The sequence below is a fragment of the Lytechinus variegatus genome, chromosome 14 (assembly GCF_018143015.1).
Source record: "Lytechinus variegatus isolate NC3 chromosome 14, Lvar_3.0, whole genome shotgun sequence".
Classification (NCBI taxonomy): Eukaryota; Metazoa; Echinodermata; class Echinoidea; order Temnopleuroida; family Toxopneustidae; genus Lytechinus; species Lytechinus variegatus.
In genome coordinates, this window is record NC_054753.1 from 27,609,903 (window position 1) to 27,634,256 (window position 24,354).

Here is a 24,354-nt window from a genome sequence, read left to right on the forward strand (position 1 = left end):
TGGATTAGTTTGATCTTTCATTGTACATGGCATGTGTCTTGAATCATCTATTTTCAATGCAACTATCCCACACTGCACTATAATCAACACAAGAAGAAAACAATATTTTGTTCCTAAATACTTCTATTTTTATTGAGGTTTATCATCATCGTACTCATAATAGAGGCTCATACAAACAAGGGGCACAAAATCTGAAGGAAATACTGCACATCAAATCCAACCCTCTACGCCAACACATCCAACATTCAAAAAAAAATCTACAACCCTGATTGATAATGATAAAACCACTATAAAATTCAGCTTAATGAAATATGTTGTAAATGGATAAAGTTTTTAATCAAGAGCAGTTATGACTGCCGGCTCCTGGAGCCAAGTAAGAGTACAATATGAAACGAAACAGTGTTGATAAAGTGTTTTATTTTTATAATTCCTGTGGAATAAATACGAATTTTACTTCTGAAGTAATACACTGTTTAATAAGGTGTTTTATGTTATATCAATGTTCACAAGAATTTGCCAAATTTTTATTTGTATTTTCACCATGTGAGCCAAATTCCACACAAAATTGAATTTCTTTCAAAGAAAAAGCTAATACTAGTATATACCACTGGTACTGACATTAGTCACTGTATTTATCAAATCCATATATATTTCATTTGCGTATAATAGGAGAATACTTTATATTTCACTGTTTTTAATGACATACAAAAATGTCCACAAATTAGGAAGTGCTGATGGGAGAGCATTTAATATAAAATGCAGCTATGACACACAAAAAGTACAGAAAATCAAGATAATAGCTCCAAACATATAAATATGATGCAGGGATTTCAACAAAACCACTGTAACACAAGACTAGCACGAATGACTTTGGCAGTTTGGACGATAACCAAGAAATTTCATAATCCTACTTAAAATGATGTTTTGTGTCCTTCTGACTGAATGATCATTTATTTGAATGGGTGCATACCCGTTAAATTACAATTTGTAAATATTGAAACCATGCTTGGAGGCTCAATTGTATTTGGAAGAGCAATATGAAGTTTCCACTAAGCGTGGACATAGCACAGAACACTATCTATACACAATACACATATTGCTTGATATAATATGTGTACCGTGTGGATTGTGCATAAGGACAATGGCTTTATACACAGTTACCTTTAGGATATAAATGTATGTGTGAGTCAATGGGGAAGGTCTTATACCGCAGTCATTTTATGATTACAGGTTTGAGAGAAGACGAACATCAGCTCATGATTTGGAGGCCATGTACACGATGAGGTCAATTACACGGTGGCTGTAGCCGTTCTCGTTGTCGTACCTACAAATGAACAAATAGGAAAGGTAAATTATCATACGAACATGTTAATATACTTTCAAAAATATGAATATGAAATGGTTGGTTTGACAATGCAAAAATGGTTTCAGCAGGTTGAAGGCATTGGTAGCATCGACTTTTTAAACAGCTGCAAGTTGGATGTGTATGTAAGAATGAAGACATAAAAAATTATATCCAAAATACATATTTCATGTGAAAAAGTGTCAAAATAAAGTGACTAGAAACCCCAGCCCAATTTTATTCATGTACTACATGTGCTATACAATTATAGAGATGAACTGAATCATGATTTTTTTCAGTCACAAATATCTTGAAAGTGTCTGCAGGAATTAGTTTTTTTTTTTAATTATTCATTTTTTTTTTTGGAGGGGCGGGAATGTTTTCTATCCACACGAATTTAATCAAAGTTCAGGATTTTCTAAGAGGACCATTGTAACCTTAACATTGTCTTAAAAGGGTAAAGGGGATAAGGTGCAGTTTGTGATGGGATAAAATAAGAAGTCCAGGGTCCCGTAACACAAAGGTTAGTGATTAATCGTATGCTTGATTTTCACGATCGATTGTACATTGTAGTCAATGTAATCGATCGTAGGAAAATGTTCTACAATCATTGCTAAGCTTTGTGTTACGGGCCCCAGGTGTTAGAACTAGGCCCGTTTCGGGTACACGTGTACACGCACGGTCAAGTCAGTGCACGTGTACTAAATTCCATCACCGTGTACACGGTAGCATCTGCATAAAGCTTGCATGGGGCTACAAAGTCAGTGAACAAGCTCACAGCCTCACATTAAATCTTAGTTCTCAGACACTGCACATGTTTTAATTACTAATATGTCAATATATTTCAATTAATCGAGAGTGAGTTCACTTCCAAAATCGCCAATTTAATCCACATTCTTTCTGGAGACTCACGTTTTTGTACCACGAAATGGGTCTGCTCCGGTCTCAAAAGCTCGAAAGCATTGCTCAATCACACTCAGAGTCAATTTGAGAATCACCAATTGCGATAGCGATCATCGCTACAACTTACGTGTTATACGCTCGCACACATGTGCTACAAGCCTACAAACAAACGCTCTTCAAATTGGCAACATAATAATGAAAATCAATCGATAACTTCAGTTACACTTATTCTGCAGCGATCTGTGCATGCATGTATGGTACAGTATACAAAATGCGCATCCAACGAGCGTCGGCGCTAGCTAGGGCCCTGCACTGATTTTCTTTTGCATTCTTTATTAATTTAATGCGCTGCTAAGCCGTGTAAACTTTTAATTTGCACCAATTTTTGTGGATTGGTACTTCAAACTTCTCAGGTAAGCTTTAAAACCGTGATTTAGGCTATATAGACCCATTTTTATGACATGTTGATGCGGGTCCGTGTCGACATGAAAACAGAACTCGCTCTCACAGTGTTTACAACGTGTACACGACCGAAAAACACGCCGTGTACACGTGCATTAAAAATGGACTTTCAAAACGGGCCTAGTTAGAACTGCCACGGAAAATGCATACAATCCATCATGATTTTATTTCTTCAACACTTTTAAGTTGAAACATGGGGGGGATCTGCTACATTACTACATCAAGAATCTTGTTATCAAGAAATCACATTCTTGATGTCACAAAAACAGGATTAACTGATAAAACGGATTGTCATCCGTACGTCAGTGTACACTGGCTAAATTGTCCTGGTGGGTGTTTCATAAAGCTGTTCGTAAGATACGAATGACTTTACGCACGACTGGTGATCCTATCTTGTGCTATCTGATATCCCTATGTAATTGAGTTATGACCCAAGAACAGGTTCCAGTCGTGCGTAAAGTTGTGCGTAAAGTTGTTCGTAACTTTACGAACAGCTTTATGAAACACCCACCAGGGCCCTAACTTACGAACAGCTTTATGACACGCCCCCCAGATCTCATGTACACTTCATATAAGAAGAATTACGGCACTGATGGCTTTCCAGAATGAACAGATCAATAACAACTCTTTGTACTGGGGCCCGTTGCAGAAGGAGTTGCTTTTAAACGCAAGTCAAAATTGCGCGCTGTTGATTGGTTGAAAATCAAGTTGCGCATGATTTTTAGAGTTGCGTTTGATTGCAACACTTTCTGCAACGGGCCCCAGTTCTCTTGAAAAATCAGTGTCCCTTCATTCCAAAAAGGGTCTTGTAAACATTTCATACAAGAATAAGGACATTGATAGCTTTCCATAGTTTAGTTTGGTCGGATCAATGACAACTGTTTGTACAATTCTCTTGAAAAGTAAGTGTACTCAATCGGATCAATCGCAACTTGCCAGATAGGCCCTGTCTTACAAAGAGCTACGATTGATCTGATCACTTTCAACTATGGAAAACCAGCAACACTAACATCAAGAATCCATTGTCTTGAAAAATCACTGTACTCTTAGTTTACTCTTGTATACACTTCATATTAGAATTTTGACACTGATGGCTTTCCATAGTTGAGGATGAACAGGTCATCACAACTCTTGGTACAATGCTCTTAGAAAACATTTAGGGATGCCAGTTGGAATAGATCAGAGGGTCTCAAAATCACCTGGAATACAATATTTTGTACACAGAAATGCTAAAAATATAGCCTGAAAATAAATTGCCAGAGCCTGAATTCAGGCTTTTGCCTGAAAACTGGCATCCCTGAAACATTGATTTCAAAGACGATCTCATATACACTTCATATAAGAATGTTATCACACTACTGGCTTTCCATAGTTCATATTAAATGGCTCAATCACATCTCTTTGTCAGACACTGCCAAAGGTGTGACACCCCCAAGACTTACCATGAAACCAGCTTGACAAAGTTGTCACTGAGGGCGATACCGGCTGCGGCATCAAAGATACTGGATCGCGAATCACCAAGGAAATCTTGGGAGACAACCTGATGAGTTGGGTGGTAAAGATGAAGATCAGATAACGATATGAAATTCTGAGTATCTGGATCCCATTTCATAAAGACTTTTTATGATAACAAATGTACAATTTCTAAAACAAATTTACTATCAACCAATGAGATTCAAGGATTTCAGTAGCTTTTAACTGTAACTGCAAAATTTGTTATAACAAGTTTAATGAAACAGGTTCCTGATGTCACATTGTCCAGGGGAGTGTTTCATCAACATTTTCGTCCGACAAGTTGTCAGGTCTGACAACTTTCCTTGATTATGATTAGTTGAGAGGCACTGTTACCATAGTAACCGTCGGATAAAAGAGCACTTGTCAGATAAAATGTCTGACAAGTCCTTTCATGAAACGCTCCCCTGGTATCACTTTTTAAGTGCAAAAATCCTTTTTGTAGAGTGCACAAGGCACATGAAGAGTTAGGAAGTAAATCAAAAAGTTTTGAGCTTTTTTGAAAGACTCAACAAATATACAAGTTTTGATGATCTTCAGAAAAGCTATTCTATAATGTGCATGAGAAGATGGTCTTTCCTCTCCAAGTTTTTGAACTTGGGAATTTGTACACATGAACCAGATATTGATCAGTGTAGATACCTACTTACAGAGCTCTCAAACTTGAATTGTGAAAAAGCCCTCTTTTTTTATCCTATTTTCAAGCGTAAGATCTGATAAAGAAAAAAATTGCAATTGGATGCCGATCCCGGAAGGTAATGAAATGCAAGCAGCAAAATCTTCAAATATAATCCCAAATGGGTCCCTTTCTTTAATTAATTAAAATTGGTCCCTTCCCAATCATAATAACACATAGAGACATATATGCACACATTAATCGTTGCCATGGATAACATGGTACGACAATTCTTTAGTTGAATAAGGAAAGCAATTAAAATGGTTGAAATTTATTACTTCTACCACTGCCAGATCAGAAATATATATGTATCCTTCGGCAAAGTGTGTGATATAACTTAAAAATATTATCATCATTACAAAATGGCGGATTGTGGTCTTTTTAGACAGGAGATCGATAATGAGTGTACCTGGTCCTCTGTGTATCCAAGGTAGCGTCCCAATTCCTTAGAGTCTGCTGCAGCCTTAACGGCTTGTTTGATGGTATCGTAGCTAGCAGGCTTCTTCAGACGAATAGTCAGATCAACAACGGAGACATCAGGGACGGGAACACGGAAAGCCATTCCAGTCAGTTTGCTGAAAACCGAGAATGCATAATGTATCATGAATTAGATATGGATTGTGTATTAGAACCATCAAAGCATTCAGACAATTTATCAACAATCTGCAACCGAATTTTACTTTTTTTTACCTTACTCAAATATTCATCAGATCTTTATTTCTGACTTGAGACATTTGATAATCAAAAATACATGGCCATATCCTTGAAAACAAAGTGGAAGATAATAAATGAATTAATTTTAACATTTAATGAATTCCAAACATTGTAACTTTTTCAGGACATGGCAATGGTGGCTGCATCAGCGACGGTGTATCATCCAGATGTGTTGAAGTACATGACAATATGTGCTGTACTGGGATACTCGACCCGGTCAGCTCGCTTCTTTTTACCATTGGCAGGTCATGTAATCAGGGGTGGGGGGGGGGGCGTTTCATCAACATGTTTGTCCGACAAGTTGTCAGATCTGACATCTTTCCTTGATGTTGATTGGCTGAGAAGCACTGTAACTATGGTAACTGTCGGATAAAATGGGACTTGTCGGATATAACGTCTGACATGTCCTTTCATGAAATGCTTCCCAAGTCAACCTTTTTTGTGATTTCTGAAAATCCAGAAATCTCAATTGTGCAAACCGTTTGAATGTTTACCCTGATGAACAATCACAAAGGCAAAAAAGGGCATTTGTCCCAGGCATTATTATCAACAAGCATTGGAATTGCTTACCCGTTAAGCTCTGGGATGACCTTGCCTACAGCCTTAGCTGCACCAGTGGAAGCTGGGATGATGTTCTGAGCAGCACCACGGCCATCACGCCATTTCTGAAGAGAAAACAGAAGATTTTTTTAAAATTATGCCTTTCCTCTTCAATATTGTCATAAAAAGCTTTTCGTACTAGTACATCAGAATCGATGTCTCATAATAAATCTTACTAGTTATGAATGATGTAACTATAAAAAGTTCAAATATGCATGGGACATAGCTGAGGGTGTTTGGAGTATTGTAAATGTTATACAAGTGTGGGTAATTTAACTAAAGCTCAGGCAAAATGGTGTGCATTATTTGCTTTATTTCATAAGATACTGATGTGGATCCCGGTCAATAAAACATCACTCATCCTCATAATCATCATCATCATAAACACCATCACCAACACCATCATCATCAGTTTTTTAGCAAATAGGTTTTAGCCAATGACATTGGTTTAAGAACATATTTGTTTTTTGTATTTGGTGTAAAAGTGGAACAAACATGCATCTTCAAACCAATAGGCAGTTTTTTTATTACTGTGATGTCTCATGTCCACGTAGCTCTGGCATGCGTGAAGTAATCTGTGACAGGCCCTCTCGTACACTGCCCTAATCCGTGACTCGCACTTAACAGAGTTTTGACATTCAGTCTCACTGACAAGTGGTCTGTCGATGACACAGTCCTCATATCTGACAGATTCAGACAATAAAATGTTCTTCTAGGTGAAGTACACACCTTTGGGTACAGTATTTTTGTACTTTGTGCAGTATTGAAAACTAGTGCGCCATGCTGCATTGTCAGTCCTTAGTAAACTATTGAAGGACTTACAGGCGTATGCACACAAAATAAAAGTGCTCCTTGTGCAAGTTAAACAATAATAAATTGCTTTTCCAACTTGGCCCGGCAGTGAAAAAAATTAAATCCTCCACCCCCCCCCTCTTGAAATCCAGGATAATCAAATATCAAATCAACACAAAACTTTAGCCTACCTTCTGGCTGGGACCATCAACAGTCTTCTGCGTGGCAGTGTAAGCGTGAACGGTCGTCATCAGACCTTCTTCGATGCCAAAGTTATCGTTGATGACCTTTGCCAATGGGGCCAAGCAGTTGGTTGTGCACGATGCATTGCTGTAAGAAATTCAGAGCAATGATCTTTGTTTTAATAGGTGAAAACTGATATGGTCTGGAAACACAGCAATCCTGAAAGTGCATGTCAGACCCAAATCGTCCCAAAACATTATTTCTTGTGCATGTACAAAGTTTATACAAATGTGTTTTCCGCTAAAATTCATTTAAGCGTGATCGTTTGTACTTTTATCAACAACAGTCATTTGATTTGATGCTATCTAAGCCCGAAATAAAATCGCTGAAGAGTTTTGTCCCCCCCCCAAAAAAAAACAAGTGGAATGCCTCTGGCCGTCTCACCTGCATCACGCGGTTCAATACAGCAGCAGTGCTGACTTTGAATACTACTCTATCTCGCACAAGATGTTCAGTGATACATGGTTACTCTTATGTCCACTTTTTATGAACTAGACCAATAAACTTACAGAGATATGATGGTTATTCAACGAAAAACCCCAACATGGCCAAAGTTCATTGACCTTACATGACCTTTGACCTTGATCATGTGACCTGAAACTCGAACAGGATGTTCAGTGATACTTGATTACTCTTTTGTACAAGTTTCATGAATCAGATCCATAAACTTTCAAAGTTATGATGGTAATTCAACAGATACACCCAATTCGGCCAAAGTTCATTGACCTTTGACCTTGGTCATGTGACCTGAAACGTGCACAGGATGTTCAGTGATACTTGATTACTCTAATGTCCAAGTTTAATGAACTAGACCAATAAACTTTTAAAGTTATGATGGTAATTCAACAGATACCCCTGATTCGGCCAAAGTTCATTGACCCTAAATGACCTTTAACCTTAATCATGAGACCTGAAACTTGCACAAAATTTTCAGTGATGCTTGATAACTATTATGTCCAAGTTTCATGAATCAGATCCATAAACTATCAAAGTTATGATGGGAATTCAACAGATATCCCCAATTCGGCCAAAGTTCATTGACCCTAAATGACCTTTGACCTTGGTCATGTGATGTGAAACTCATGCAGGATGTTCAGTGATACTTGATTAACCTTATGTCCAAGTTTCATGAACTAGGTCCATATATTTTCTAAGTTATGACATTTCAAAAACTTAACCTCAGGTTAAGATTTCGATGTTGATTCCTCCAACATGGTCTAAGTTCATTGACCCTAAATGACCTTTGACCTTGGTCATGTGACATGAAACTCTAATAGGATGTTCAGTAATACTTGATTAACCTTATGGCCAAGTTTTATTAACTAGGTCCATATACTTTCTAAGTTATGATGTCATTTCAAAAACTTAACCTCAGGTTAAGATTTGATGTTGACGCCGCCGCCGGAAAAGCGGCGCCTATAGTCTCACTTTGCTTCGCAGGTGAGACAAAAAACCAGCGAAAATAAAAACACAAAACAAAGAAATACATCAGAAATTGTTAAAAACAATAAAATATATAACAAATTTATTTTGATACCAGAAATTTTTTCATCACAATTGCCTGGAATGCTATAAGGAATATTTACACCCAAAATAGCTATGTTATGAGCTTTTTTTAGTAAATAAGAGCAAAGGGTATGATATCATGAATAAACTGGCGAAATTCATATAAAAATAAAAGTGAAATTAACCCGTGCAACCTCATAGATTAGGTCATTTAATACCACTGAGCAAACTTGCGAGATTTTAAGTGGGGCCATAATAATGCCCTTTTGCTAGGCGCTCAGCATTTAAATTAGAGAAGGGGAAAAAATACCATATTATGTTATGCACGGCTCAACGGTAGAGCAGTGGCTATCATGGGTAACAAAACATTACCATATTATTATTATTATTAAAATTATTATTATTGCTATTATTATAACCACAATTATTATTACCATCATCATCATCATCATTATCAATATTATTACGGGGATTATATATAAATATATATATGTTCCCATATGGTTTTTCAGCTGACAATCATTCACTACCAAAACTCGCAATACCATGAAGCCATCTTGAATAATAAAGTGGCTGAAAACCAAGGTCAAGTCAAAGTACCTGACAATGTTCATCGTTGCTGGATTGTATCCCGATTCGTTGACACCCATGACAAACATGGGGGCATCTGCAGAAGGAGCCGAGATGACAACCTTCTTGGCTCCTCCTGTAATATGAGAACCGGCCTTGTCCAGGGTGGTGAAGACACCGGTAGATTCCACCACGTACTCGGCTCCACAATCCGCCCATTTGATCTCGGCTGGGTTCGTTCTATACAAGATAAAACGATTAAATTAATCGTTAAAAAGCATAGGCTGACATTGATTTGACTTTCAAAAATCTGAGCAACAAGGTCCCACTATTCACTTGTGTCTGTGATATGCTATGAAAATGAATCCCAGAAAAAAAAATGTGTCCGAAAATCATTATTTAGTGCTTCAAAAAAATATCAAAAATATCAAGTGCCCGGAAACACCATCTTAATTCTATCACATACAAAATGTGTTCTATTAACGTCTCAAAGACCCGAATTTATAAAATTGTGGTTTGCTTTGTACTTAAAGCTTTCATCCTCAATGATGGTTGTATTCAGTGTTTTTTAGTTCTTTTACATGTACTCGTACACATGTTTTATCTTGGTTTGAGAATTTTTTTTACACCAGCTCTTCGCAAGATTGTAATGACTTGTGTGATATAATTTTTTTTAATGCAATTTTTTCAAACAATTGAAAGTAATTTTATCTGTGTCGAATAATGAAACGGCAGTTTTGTCTCTGAATACTGCATAGTACTGGCATTACAGATCACGAAATGGAGATTGGAAGGAGTTTTTCTCATTTTTAAAAAATTTTTGTTCATTTTTTAACATACTAGATCATTTTTCACCTCATGCAAAATATTGTACCATCACTCACGCCTATTCGCTATTAGTGTATTATCGCTCTGTCTCAAGATTCTTTGAACGTGGTAACGTCTATACTAATCACTTACTGTTGGAATACTTTAATTTTGTTTCCATTCACGACCAGGTTTTCATTGTCACCGCTCACGTCTCCCTCAAACTTTCCGTGTGTGGAGTCATACTTGAACATGTACACCTGAGTATCAAACGAAAAGATAAATGCATTAATACATCTTATTCACATGGCTTTAAATTACAAGCCCACTGGAGCATTCACATTTATGGTATTGGGATCATGTGTACAAATATTTTTCAAATTTTTTTATAATATTGATTGTTTGCATTTTCTCAATTATGTAGTCTGTTATGCTTTTTATATTCATATATGTTTTTAATGAAAATGTGGAAAACAAATTCAACTATATAGTTGATGTCGATCTAATGCAGCATAGTGGCTGCCGGGTCAGAACAAATTTTTTTTGAGACTATTTCTCTTTTAGATTTCTAATATCATAATTAAAAAAACAAACAAAATTAGAAAAAAGTGAGTGACATCATTGATTCTCTGAAAGTTCTGCATATATATCAAACTGTTTTGTGAAAAGTAAGCAAAACCTCAAAATGTCATACATCCAATTTTGGCATTATTTTCAGCATTAGACTTGTTCAATATCAATTCCAATCAGCCCTTTTTGGGATGGGCTTGACCTTCAAACCAAAGTTTACAATGTAATATTTCATTCTGATAAGTTTCTTTATCTTATAAATGGTTGATTATAATACATAAGGTCAACGTATACAGACTGTACTTACCATGTAATCAGGATTAATGAAAGGATCATTGATCGCGACAACCTGTACGCTGGGGTTCTTGAGGGCTGCCCTCAAAGTCAGACGACCGATACGGCCAAATCTATCCAGAAAAAGAAATGAAATACAATCTAAATCATCTAGAATCGCCTACTTTTTACTTGTGAAGCATGACACACCCATTAATAAAATGAAATTAATTATGATTTATTGCAAAGGGTCTTTGATAATTCCATCTAGCTGATCAAATGGCATAACAGTAGCTAAATATAGCATGAAGAACTGAACACAACAGCATATGAAATTACAGTGATTCGAATTTATCAGATCTTTATGTCATTCTAAAATTACATGCAGTTACCTTTGTCACATGATAATCCAAAGACCCACTCATAAAATGAAATTAGTTAAAATTAAATCAATAATTCATAAATGTCCAATACAGTAGCTAACAAGAGGAAGTTACCACATCAATAATAGGTTAATTTACTTGACTGGCAGTATAAACATGTTATTAAACACAACAAAATCAAAAGCAACTGAAGGGGAAAAAAAGCTGCCATGAAATCCTGCATTTGACAAAGAAGATGGATCTTTCCTTAAAGCCTGTGTATAGCTTTGGTAAAGGGTCAATAATGTGATTGATAATTGAATATCATCTAATATGACAGTCTTACTGAAACGTAGAGACCGTTAGATATTTTTCCAACTGCACTTCTCTGAGAAAATTTCAAATATTCAAATCTTGGATATATAGCGCCCTCTCTCAGCGATGCTTTGTTTTAAATTAAAAAATGTGCATTCAAGCACTTATCTTATGAATTTAGTGATTAGAATCTAAAAGTTACAGACAAAGAACATATCTTGAAAGTTTCAGCCAATTCCATGATTTAGAATAGGATTTAATTGAAAGACAAAAACACACAGATATTTTAATTTGATCGGGTGACCCGATCAAGTTAAATTTCCATGTAAACTCGCAAAATTTATCCTGTAAAACACATTTTCATTTCATATCCTCCACATCATAACTGTTATAGGGCATATCCATTCATATTAGCTAGCAATGAATTGGAATAGTGATAGGTGCATTTTGGTGGATTTACCAAAACTATACACCAGCTTTACAAAACCAAAGAATCCGCAAAGCCTTTCAATATTTCAACGAGAGTTACTATGTCTGCAAATCAAATGCAGGTATCATCAAGTCAAAGACACCATAAACTTACCCATTAATGCCAACCTTGATAACCATGGTGAATGAGTAGCTTTGGTTTGTGGGTTATGAGAGTAAGTGATGGGGTGGTGATCTGAATGAGAAAATAATACAAGAAAAAAAATCATAATCAATTCCAAGTCAATGAATTGCGGCTTTACTATTCAAATTTAAACCTCAATTAGTCTTCTGGAAGATAATGATCAAAGCAACCATCCATTCAAGGTAGAGGTAAATGTACATGACAGAATGTTTCAGCTATTTACAAAAGCAGCCATATCTGAAAACGTTCCTAGGCTAATTGGCTGAGAAGCCCAAGTGTCTGATCGTTACTAGAGAAACTGTCCATAAAGCTGACTTTGTCACATTTAAACATCACATATAAAGTTCTTTTATGAAAATCTCTGTACGGAAAATCATTCCTAATTAATTTCTTAATTGATAACACATAATCACTTGTATAAATGTAAAATCAATTGAGTCTTTAGAGGTGCAGGTACAATGACATAATTTACATACATGCACCTCTATAGGTGTATTAGCATGCAACTTTCTTTCAATTATTTTATTTTCAATTTTTATGCAACTGAAAATATGCTGCATTTTTCTGAGGAAATGAATACAAATTTGAAATGTAAACATGAAACAAATTTCATTAGTTGGCCTCCCACAGTACCTTGGTACTGTAAGATCAATTCCATCTGTTTCTAAGTAAACAGAGACAAAAAATTGTCCTTTGGCAGCTGCATTACATGATGCATCTACAAAGCATTATAGTCTGTAGTACTATGTAGGAAGGAAAAAAAAATTACAAGGGGGCTAGGGCAATTTTGTCCTTAAAGTGCTAAAAAACAGGCTCCCTGAAATATCAAAACACAGTCCTGGAAAATTCCCATTCATTGCGATGTTATACTACATGTAGCTCATCCATTTTTATTGGAGATTCAGCCAGTGAGTTGTGAAAGGTATCCCCCCCCCATTTTCATTCTGAAATTTTTTGCCGGGTTTGCAGTCACTGGAATGCTAGCATGCAAACTGGGGTCAACACTCTTGAGATGCTTGTCCTTATGGCCACCCGGAAATAGCAGTTGACACCATCCTGTTTGAGGGTCCTGTCCTTAGACGAGTCCTTGAACAGTCTGTCCTTTGGACCAGGACATTCTGCACCCGAGATACTCCAACCCGAGAAAGTCTGCCAAATATCCATCCCTCACAATCCTTTCATATCCCTAATCATCAAACTATCTTCACTAGAAATTTAATAATACAATAACAATATTCCGCTTTTATATAGCACTTCATGTCACAATGTCCCTATGCAAGCACCCATCTTATTTTCAATGTCAGAATGGCATATATTCGCCAGGACTCCTGTACTGGGGTATTCTCTTTTGTATTCATGAGGTATAAGTCTTTAGGGCTCTCCCTACATTAGAAGTTAAATGAGCGAGTTGACAACTGCCATCTCCGAAACCAGGACTACATACTAGAAACTTCATGAAGAAAGTCCACACGAGTGGATGAAACCTCGCCATATGTAGTTGGCAGAGGTTTAAACGTTATTTTATTTGATCATCCCAAAACGAGGGAAATTTTCTGTTAACTTTGAACAGTTTCTGAGTTTGTGATGAGCCATCCAAATTTTTATAGCGAGTTTTATGTCTGCTCTTTATAATAATTATATGCAACATTTACATAGGGCTTAATACAAATGTTTCTAAGCCCTGCATAATATTACCCCGGCTTTAGCACGGCTACCCTGATCGGGCACATCGAGCATTCAAGGAATTTCTTCCTACCGGGTACCCATTTACTACACCTGGGTCGAGAGTGGCAAATGTAGATAAACGCCTTGCCAAAGGATGCTAGTGCTGCGGTGGGATTTGAACCCCGGTCCTTGTGGTTCACAGTCCGGAGACTTATCCACTGAGCCACAACACCTCACCTCTTTCATCTACGGCATTTACTATCAACCGACTTCAAACAGTAATAGACTTCATTGAACCCATTTCCTACAGTAGGTCAGTTTGTAAATCATCCTGGTGAGTGTTTCATGAAGCTGTTCATATTAAGTTAAGAGCGACTTTAAGAATGACTGGTGATCCTTTCTTGTGGTAAATTGTATATTCATTGGGGATGGTTTATCGCGTAAGAGAGGTTCACCAGTCGTTCTTAAAGGCCTGGTCACACCGCCCGAGTGTTGTTGAAGCGGTCGTGGAGCGGAGAGAAAAAATCATCACCGCTCGCTACTGTTCACCATTTTCGATTTCGATTGTTTTTTTTGTTTTTTTTATTTTTCCCCCAATTTTGTGAGCGAAATTCGACCCTCTCTCCCTACCGCTCCAACAACGCTGGGGCGGTGTGAAAAGGCCTTAAAGTCACTCTTAACTTTATACGAGCATCTTTATGAAACAGCCACCAGGTAACCAAAACACACATGTGTGCACCACCAAAATATGCCACGTTGCATGCTATAATACATGTACCGGGGGTATTGATTCCACAATGCATTATAATACCATTTTGAGCAGAGCAAATCAGATTATTCATTGTTTACTCTTATACACGGCCACAATTGATGTGCAGTTCAATTTTCTAAGCAATTTAATGAACCATAAACCAAGAAAGACTTTTGTTGAAAAGGGGTATACAGGTACCTCCACGGGGCAAATAAAGATCATTTTCTATGAGAGTTGTCAAACACATTTAATGAGACAACTGGATCTCATACAGCTGATCGAAATCAAGGTCCTGTTTCATGGAAGACTTGTTATAATAACAAATTCACAATTTCAATGACAAATCCACTATCATAGTATCAGCCTATAAAAACAAATGATTTTAGTATTGCAGACCACTTTATCGTGATTCATAGGTTTCATGAAACAGGTCCCAGAATATGGAACCAATGATCATGTTTTTTTCATGTTTTCTACCAAATGTAAATAGCATGGAGGCGAATAAAGCCATTATCAACATTGGAATAATCAGTTAAACATGCAAATGCGACAACACTGTCAATACAAATGTTACTTAATCAAAGTACAATTAAAAAATGCTCTGTGAATATCAGCATCTTTTAATATGCTATTTCCTCAATCATTTTTATTAATTCTTTTTTTTTGTTAAATTACTCATTGTATTTTTCTTTAAATTATTTTATTTCATTTAATCTATTCATTCATTTCATTTATTAGTGTATTTTATTTGGTGTTTTGTTTTATTTACTTTTTGGGGTTTTGGCTTTTGTTTTGTTTGTTCTGTTCACTTTTTAGGGGGGGGGGGTTCTGAACATCAATGAATAAAGATAATAAGAATTGAATAAGCCAGTTCGTAGTTCCTTTCTGCGCATGATCAAAAGATTCTACGCATGATCAGAAGAAGGTCATTTGTACTTAAGTGACATGGTGCTTTAAAATCTAATGAGAAAAGCACCAACTTTGATGTCTTGATTCTTTTGAATTGTCATTTTCATGTACATCCACAAAAAACAACAATGCTTCCACGAACGACTGGTATTTCAGTTTTTCAAGTACATTGTGCAACATGCTAAGATATGCATTCAAAATAAGAATGCAACAAATACCTTCATTAAGTATTCATTGGTGTGCTATTCTAGTCACCTGGTCTATTCAATTTCTCCATCCTGCTATGTCAGGCAAGCTTACGTAATATCTTGCTTTAAAATCTGCCTATCATGATGAAAGAAATGAAAGGTCATTTGACCAAAATTGCCCATGAAGTAACTACGAACTGGTCTATTCAATGCCATGGCCATGAAAACTCTTGGCTGACCTCAACGCTCCCTTCTATGGCCTTGGACTCTTTGTATTCTTAAATACCATTCTTCCCATTCTTGCTTTTACTATACATACTACATGTAGGATGTATCTCCAGAAAATGACCTTGCCCTTCCACTATTACAGTACCTGCAAACGTCTTTCTTATTCGGGCCGTCTGCATCAGCCTGAGTTTTCAAATTAGCGTGCTACATGTATTTCTGATCTGGCAAATTATCCCGTTCTGGATGATCTCAAGATTATTTGTAATGGAGGCAAAATCTTTGGGATAATTCGCTGGATTGATCGAGATTGCAATCCTTAGTCAACTTAGGATTATTGGCAAAATACTGTGCTATTTATAAATTATCACGCTAATTATCCCCCACTCCGGATTATTCATTCACGGCGTCACACCATAATGCATCGGTGCCTCACTCGTGTACGAATTGCTCTTCTTGCGCTGGTGGAGATGTTTTTTTTATCTTGAGATTAATCACAAAGAGGGTCGATCAAGCAATCTCGGGCTGGTGCAGCACCGACTTTAAGGAAGCCACATGTTGGCCTACATGTACATTGTAAATGTAGGTCTATATGTATGCACTGAAGTGAATTACATGGTAACATTTACAGAATGATAAATGAATACAAACAAAACAATTAAAAAATGGTTGACATAATTAGGTCACTTTGAATGAAGTCATACATCGACTGATTAAATAATTGATCCATAAATGTATTCATTCCTAATTAGACTGAACAAACAAATCCATAAAAAAACAAATATTCAACCAATATATCATGACTGAAATACAAGGAATTTACTGCATCAGTTGCCCTTTAATCTAGCCTGCATATGTTCCTGGTATTTCTGTGATCACCATTCTCGATTATGAAGACTAAAGAGAGTATCATTTATCAATGGCATCTTATGTTAGCACGAGTGTCGGAGAATTTGACCTTAAAGTATAGTCCTGGGGATGTCATTACATCCTGCCTTGCTCCTTTGCTAGTCTCATGTCACAGACTAACAAATATTTGTTTTACATGTACCTACAGATGCATCACCGACTGTAAATTAACTGATAACTTTATTTGAAAAGATTAGTTAGCCATAAAAGGTACCGGTACAATGGAAATAGAAATGCTTGCATCTATGTGGCATTTTTGCACATGCAGCAGATACAGTATAAAGAGACCCAGTGACTGAACTGTTAGGAATACAAGGTGAATGATCGTGTACAGGTCACACACAGACTGTTTCATTGATTATTGCATAATCAAGAAGTGTTCTGTTGATATGCTTTTTGTTGATAAATTTGTTGATATGTAGTATCAATAATTTGATCATTTAGAAGTGTTTTTATTCAATAAAAATCCTTTGTAAGGATAAATGTATTAGAAAAATGATACTTCAACAAAACTTCTGGCGATGATTCCCCATTCATCTACACATCAGTCTCATCAAAGTTTATCACAAGGTCACCATCAAGGATCAATTGATGGTAACTGGCTGTCAAAATGAAATGTAGATAGGCTTCATCACCAATAGAAATGATCTCCTTCACGTGACTAAACTCATACCTCAACTAGGAGATCTACCCTATGAATCCAGATTGAAAAGCCTAAACCTCACAACATTGGAACATAGGCGGAAGAGGGGTGATCTCATTGAAGCCTACCGCATAATGTCACAGATCGATAACATCAATCCTCACTTCATGGTCCAGAAAGCAATTTACCAGAGTACCAGAGGCCATTCTCAAAAGCTAAAAAAAAACTCATTCCAGACTGGACATTAGGAAACAATTTTTTAGCAAAAGAGTAATCGACAGCTAGATTAAACTCCCTGAAGAGACTATCAAATCATCCTCACTCCCCAATTTTAAACAGAGACTATCCTAATTGGGTTTATTAATGGGCTACAAAGCCCCCCAAACCCTGCCACACTCTACCTATACGTGAAGATGGAAGTGTGGCACTTCAAGGTATGTTCAAGGTATGATCATGTATCATCTACAAGTCCCATGTTCATTGACGGCATTATGGTGTTGAAAGAATTGTCAAAGGGCTTCCTTCAATATATCAGAGGCAAATTTCTTTTAAATGTCAAGTCCATCCCAGAAAAATACAGACTTGAATGAATTAAGAAAAATCAAACTAGCATAACGCCGAAAATTATATCAAAATCCGACATGAAATAAATATGAAATTTTAAAGTTTCGCTTATTTTTCACAAAACAGTGATATGCACAACTCACTGACATGCAAATGAGACAGTTGTTGATGTCCCTCACAATCTCTTTGGTTTTTTATTGTTTGAATTATACAAAATTTCATTTTTTACAGATTTGACAATTAAGGACCTACTTGATTGAACCATATAGTGTTAAACAATGCTAATTCCACATGTTCAGGGAGGAATTAATGTTGTTTCACTTGATAATGAGAAGAAAAGAATATTCCATATTTCATATCATAAAATACAATAAGAAATAGTGAGTGTATGACTTCATCAGTCTCATTTGCATATCAACCAGGATTTTGTGAAATGAAACAAAACTTTAAAATGTCATAACTTTCTTATATTGCATCAAATTTCGATGAAATTTTTAGTGTTGTGCTTGTTGCATTTTGATCTTTTTATTCAAATATACAGTACTTTATATTGGGGTGGTCTTGTCCTTTAAAGATTTACATCTAAGGTAATTTTTTTCCATTAACTAACATGGAAACCCTACTGGTGATTGGCTGATTAAGCGAGATGGTTGTGTAGAATTAAAGCTTTGTTTAAAGGGCAAGTCCACCTCAGAAAAATGTTGACTTGAATCATTAGAGAAAAATCAGACAAGCACAATGCTGAAAATTTCATCAAAATCCAATGTAAAATAAGAAAGTTATGGCATTTTAAAGTTTCGCTTATTTTCAACAAAATAGTTATATGAACGAGTCAGTTACATCCAAATGAGAGAGTTGATGACATCATTCACTCACTATTTCTTTTGTATTTTATTATATGAAATATTTTGTTTTTCTCGACATTGTCATGTAAAATGAAGTTTCATTCCTCCCTAAACACGTGGAATTCCATTATTTGAACATTTTGTGCTTCAGGCAAGGAGGTCCTAATTGTCAAATTCGTAAAAATTGAAATATTGTATAATTCAAAAAAAAAAAAGAAATAGTGAGTGAGTGACATCATCAAGTCTCTCATTTGGATGTAACTGGCTCGTTCATGTAACTATTTTGTTGAAAATAAGCGAAACTTTAAAATGCCATAACTTTCTTATTTTACATTGGATTTTGATGAAATTTTCAGTATTGTGCTTGCTGAATTTTTCTCTTTTTATTCAAATCAAGTTTTTATTGGGGTGGACTTGTCCTTTAATATAGTAATGGTAGTGATAGTTACATATATAGCGCTTAGAAACCAACAAATAAAGTGCTATATAAATGTAACTATCACCATCATAAATGAAACAACATTCCTCTGTTGTATTAATTGGGTTGGAATGCACTTCCGGAATGCTAAGTTGGTAATTTTGGAACTGTGAACTCGCAGATCACATATTTGGTCTCAAACATTGAGCAAGACTTGAAAGAAAAAGTAATGGCACTGAGTAGACATAGTGCCAGCTTTTAATGTAGCAGATTTTTCACAAAAGATGTTGAAAATATTGTTTTTACTTTAGATTGGAATTCAATAACTTGTCTAAGTTGTTATAAATTCTGATGAAATTTTCAGCATACTATTATTAGATCTAAGTTGTTACTAGACCTACAGTAGATCGCTAACGTTAGATCTAACATTAGATCTAAGTTATAATAGATGATAGATCTAAGTTAGAATAGATGATAGATCTAAGTTAGAATCGCGCGATTTGCGTGCTGTCGCCAAGCGGCAGACAAAGAAATCAAAATGGCGACGTAAACACGGCCGAAAGCTCTTCCCATCTTTTCATAACAAATTTCACATTGTTTTTTTTTTAATGAATTCTTCTTTAAAAATATGATCAATATCGCAGAAATGTTGGAAATGAAGTTGGACCCCATGCACACTTGTTCACTGCTACCACCCTGCCTGTGGGGAATGTACAGGTAGGACTATGGTATGCCAATGTTGTACAGAACACACACTTTACAAAATCATTAAAATATCACTTTTGTGACCAAAATTACTAATTTCCATTCAGTTGCAATTTATTTTTCATTAGTAACTTGGGAATAATTTTTGTATTCACCAGAGCACTCAAAAACTTGAATTTTTGGCATATTTTTGTGTACGCCCTCTATTAGTGGAAAGTAATATGGCAAGAAAATTTTCATTTTTTTATCTCTATTTTTAATTAAGAAAAAATGATTTAAAGAATCAAATTTAATAAAAGCCAAGTAGTATGAATAATAGGTGTAATGGAAACTGTCAGTGTATACAAGTGGAATGCCTAGAGCTGGCCGTCTCACCTGCATCACGCGGTTCAATATAGCAGCAGTGCTGACTTTGAAAACTACTCAAACTCGCACAAGATGTTCAGTGATACATGGTTACTCTTATGTCCACTTTTTATGAACTAGACCAATAAACTTATAGAGATATGATGGTTATTCAACAAAAAAACCCAACATAGCCAAAGTTCATTGGCCTTACATGACCTTTGACATTGATCATGTGACTTGAAACTCGCACAGGATGTTCAGTGATACTTGATTACTCTTATACATGTCCAAGATTCATGAATCAGATCCATAAACTTTCAAAGTTATGATGGTAATTCAACAGTTACACCCAATTCGGCCAAAGTTCATTGACCTTTGACCTTGGTCATGTGACCTGAAATGCGCACAGGATGTTCAGTGATACTTGATTACTCTAATGTCCAAGTTTAACGAACTAGACCAATAAATTTTCAAAGTTATGATGGTAATTCAACCAGCAAAAATCGATATTCTAAGTTAAGATGAAGTGTTATTAAGTAGACCGATGTTATTTTATTCTATTATAATTGATCTTAAACATCTTTGTTCATACCCACTCTTTTATCTGCTTCTGTTTTATGTAAGCACCCACTGGATAGGGTCAAATGGTCTTTATTGACTACAGTAATTCAGGATGATGTTCAGTAATACTTGATTAACCTTATGGCCAAGTTTCATGAACTAGGTCCGTATACTTTCTAAGTTATGATGTCATTTCAAAAACTTAACCACAGGTTAAGATTTGATGTTGACGCCGTCGCTGTCGGAAAAGCGGCGCCTATAGTCTCACTCTGCTACGCAGGTGAGACAAAAAAATCAAGCATTTGCCCCAAAGAAAAATAGAAAATAAGCCAAACATTGCCACCCTTATTTTGCCACACATGGAGATATAATAACTGAGAACAAGGTTATATCATAACCTTGTTCATTGAATGAGTGCCCATGTACATGTTTAGGGCTAGATCTCTCGGGGGCGAAAGTTTCTGGTTTTGTAGCCGTACGTGGGGGAATATAGGTAGGGATCCCAGGTGTCAGGGGGAGTGACCATACGTATAGTATATGACTTTCAGTTTACTCCCCAGACGCCTCCACTCCATGTGCTCCTCCAGCCCAGGCTATCCGTTATGAACTTACGTTACACTATAGTGAGTGTCATGTCACACATGAATGATCTCATGACATGAGCAGAGCTACCAAGCATTTTGGACTCTTGTTTGTTCATCCCCTCAAAGCTCTGTCTCACGCAACTATCACACAGCCTATCCCCATATACATTTATTGTACACAATGTCTGTGATCTCAGTCAGATTCACAGAAAATCTCACGCATAGGCCTAGCTGGTCTTTGAACTTTAGGCATAGCCATAGGCCTAGCTGGTCTTTGAACAATAAGGGGGGCCTACATTTTACAAGCTCTGCTTTTCAGTTGGCCCTCCCTCCCTCCCTTTCAAAATTCAAGTAAAAAAAAAAAAAAAAACTTGGCATCTCTGCATGAGGTTTAGCACAATCACATTCACCATGTTCACAGGTTATGTCAGATATGATTACAAGAACTAGATCTAAGTCGGTCATTTAGATCTGGTTAGTAAATAATATCAAGTAATTATGATTGTAGTCTACGACTACGTGCAAACACAAGCGGCAATGATGGATCCCAGGGATGCCGGATCCGGAGGCCGAGAGCACTTGCATAATTGCGGAGCGCCTACGATACGAGCTCGTTCTTTTTCCCCCACCACTCCGGTTGGAAGTTTAAAATCCACTCCTAAAAAACTTCAAAAAGCACATTCATTTCATGCGCTCAAACTCCCAAATCGCACTTTCTTATCAACATTCTTCAATCAAACAATATTCAGCAAACAAATACGATGAAATCATTCTAAAAGAGAAAATTACTCAATTATTAAAAAAAAAATAGGGCCAGTATTCTTTACCTGACTGCTTGCTTGCACGCGTCGGACTGCTGATGTGAAATGACCCCGGAAATAAATGCTAAATTGATGTCAAGCAATGACATGATGGGCGTGGCATATGTACGTGTGCACGTGGACGACGTTCGATCGTAGTAGTTTGTGGAGAGCAGACAATTATGTCAAAAATCAAGTGTATAGTAATAACTGAGCATGGGCCTGGCTACAAAAAGTAAGAAATGTGATATTAATTCATGAAACCGTTAGCTTCAATTAGTGTTCGAAATCTGAATCTTTAATTAAATTTTATTATCATAACATAAAATGACTGACAGTATGGTAAGTATTACAAAAATGCATAAAATTACAGACTAATCAAGGGTCCTTTCCGATTCTTATCGAGGTCAGTCTTGCCCTGGCCAGCTCTAAACTAATGACCTTTTCGCCGGGACTTTTCGATTGGGGCTAACTTGGATAAATTTTATTCGTCAAAAGTATCACGGGTAATATGAGATACAGTGAATTAGAAGAATACCTTGACAGGATACCCATGAAAGCTGAAAGGCTTATTTCCATTGGGGTCCTGTTGATACTATAAAGGCGACCGCATACTTTACGATTGGTCTATCTGCGACTCAAATTTGGAATAAAACGTAGTAGAAATTGATCATATAGATGTTTATTCTTTATGAATTTGATGCTAATATCGAGACTTGGAATATCTAACTGTGTAATGTTCGAAATCATCGTAGTAATAACTATGTTCAATTTGTAACTATACTATAATCCTTCTTAGAATAAAAGCAAATTTAACATCTAGTCGTAATGACGTCGTATAGCAGTCATCATAAGAATGGCTATTTGAAACTAATTTGGCCTTTACTCGAAAATAAAGGATTGCAATCTTTCAAAATGGTTATATTAGTATTCTTTAAATTGATTTTAACCTCAAATAAAATTATATGTTCCATTCACATTTTCAGAAAGTTAGCAAAATGCGATTTGTTCCAAAATCGGACCGTGAACAGCCGTAAGGCGTGCGGGTGTGCATGGTAAAAACATAATTGTAACAAAAACAAAACTTAATGTATTAATTGCGTAGACAAGTAGGCCTATACTGAAACATGGTGAAATAAAAAAGTAATTAAAAAAATGAATGGTATTTGCAAAACCAACATCAAACAATAATCTACCTCGTATATAACAAGATTACACCCTACATTATACTAGAAACTAATTGTACAAACTTGTGTGCTTTTTGCTGGTAATAATATAGGCCTATACATAACTGTTCCCAGTGACGTACCTAGGATTTTCCACGGGGGGGGGGGAACAAAACCGTTCGCCAAAAAAAATTGACAAGCGAAAAAAAAGGTCTTCAATCAGAAATAAAGGATTTCGTATACCAGGAAAAAAAATGACAAGCAAGCAAAAAAAAAAAAGGTATTCAAGGTCGTCAGGGAGGACAAAAAATGTCTTTTAAGCTCGTCATGGGGGCAGGGATACGTCCTTTGCGTGGGTTTTGGCTCGTCAGGGGGAGGGGTAGACTGCCCCCCCCCCCTCCTGTAGGTACGGTGCCGAGTACTAATTCCATGCAGTTCTTAGTGTTTTTACAATGCAGCTTTAACTTGAGTAGGAGGAACATTTCAAAATTGGAAGCCATTAAAATAACAAGTGTTCCGATATGACCTTCACGTTTTGGTAATACAAAATTATAATTATTATGTCTAGTGTCGTACCTATATACAAGGGTGAAATAATTTGTTATTTATAATATAATGATCTATATATATGTATCCGAATAGAAATGTTATTCACGTGGTGCAATATATATTGTTTGGAGTTGATCTGCATCGAGTATTCAAGTTCATTACATCAGACTATTATAATTTTAGCTTCATAAGATTGTAAGATTCATAAAGCCAGGCTAACTTAATGTTTAGAGGTGAAGGAGGGGCAGCTATAGGGTCACTGGG

The 24,354-nt window shown here is 36.2% G+C and overlaps 1 protein-coding gene across 1 annotated transcript; it reads right to left on the reverse strand.

Moving 5' to 3' along the window:
* Positions 1-118: 118 nt before the first annotated feature.
* LOC121427466 (glyceraldehyde-3-phosphate dehydrogenase-like) lies at positions 119-22,494 on the reverse strand. The gene is made up of 10 exons (XM_041623864.1): positions 22,403-22,494; positions 12,231-12,311; positions 11,005-11,104; positions 10,281-10,387; positions 9,351-9,560; positions 7,193-7,331; positions 6,180-6,274; positions 5,305-5,470; positions 4,150-4,247; positions 119-1,324 (listed from the first exon to the last, which is right to left on the reverse strand). Exons 2-10 carry the CDS (start codon positions 12,254-12,256, stop codon positions 1,255-1,257), a joined length of 1,011 nt encoding a protein of 336 aa, XP_041479798.1. The 5' UTR covers positions 12,257-12,311; positions 22,403-22,494; the 3' UTR covers positions 119-1,254.
* Between the last annotated feature and the right edge of the window lie 1,860 nt (positions 22,495-24,354).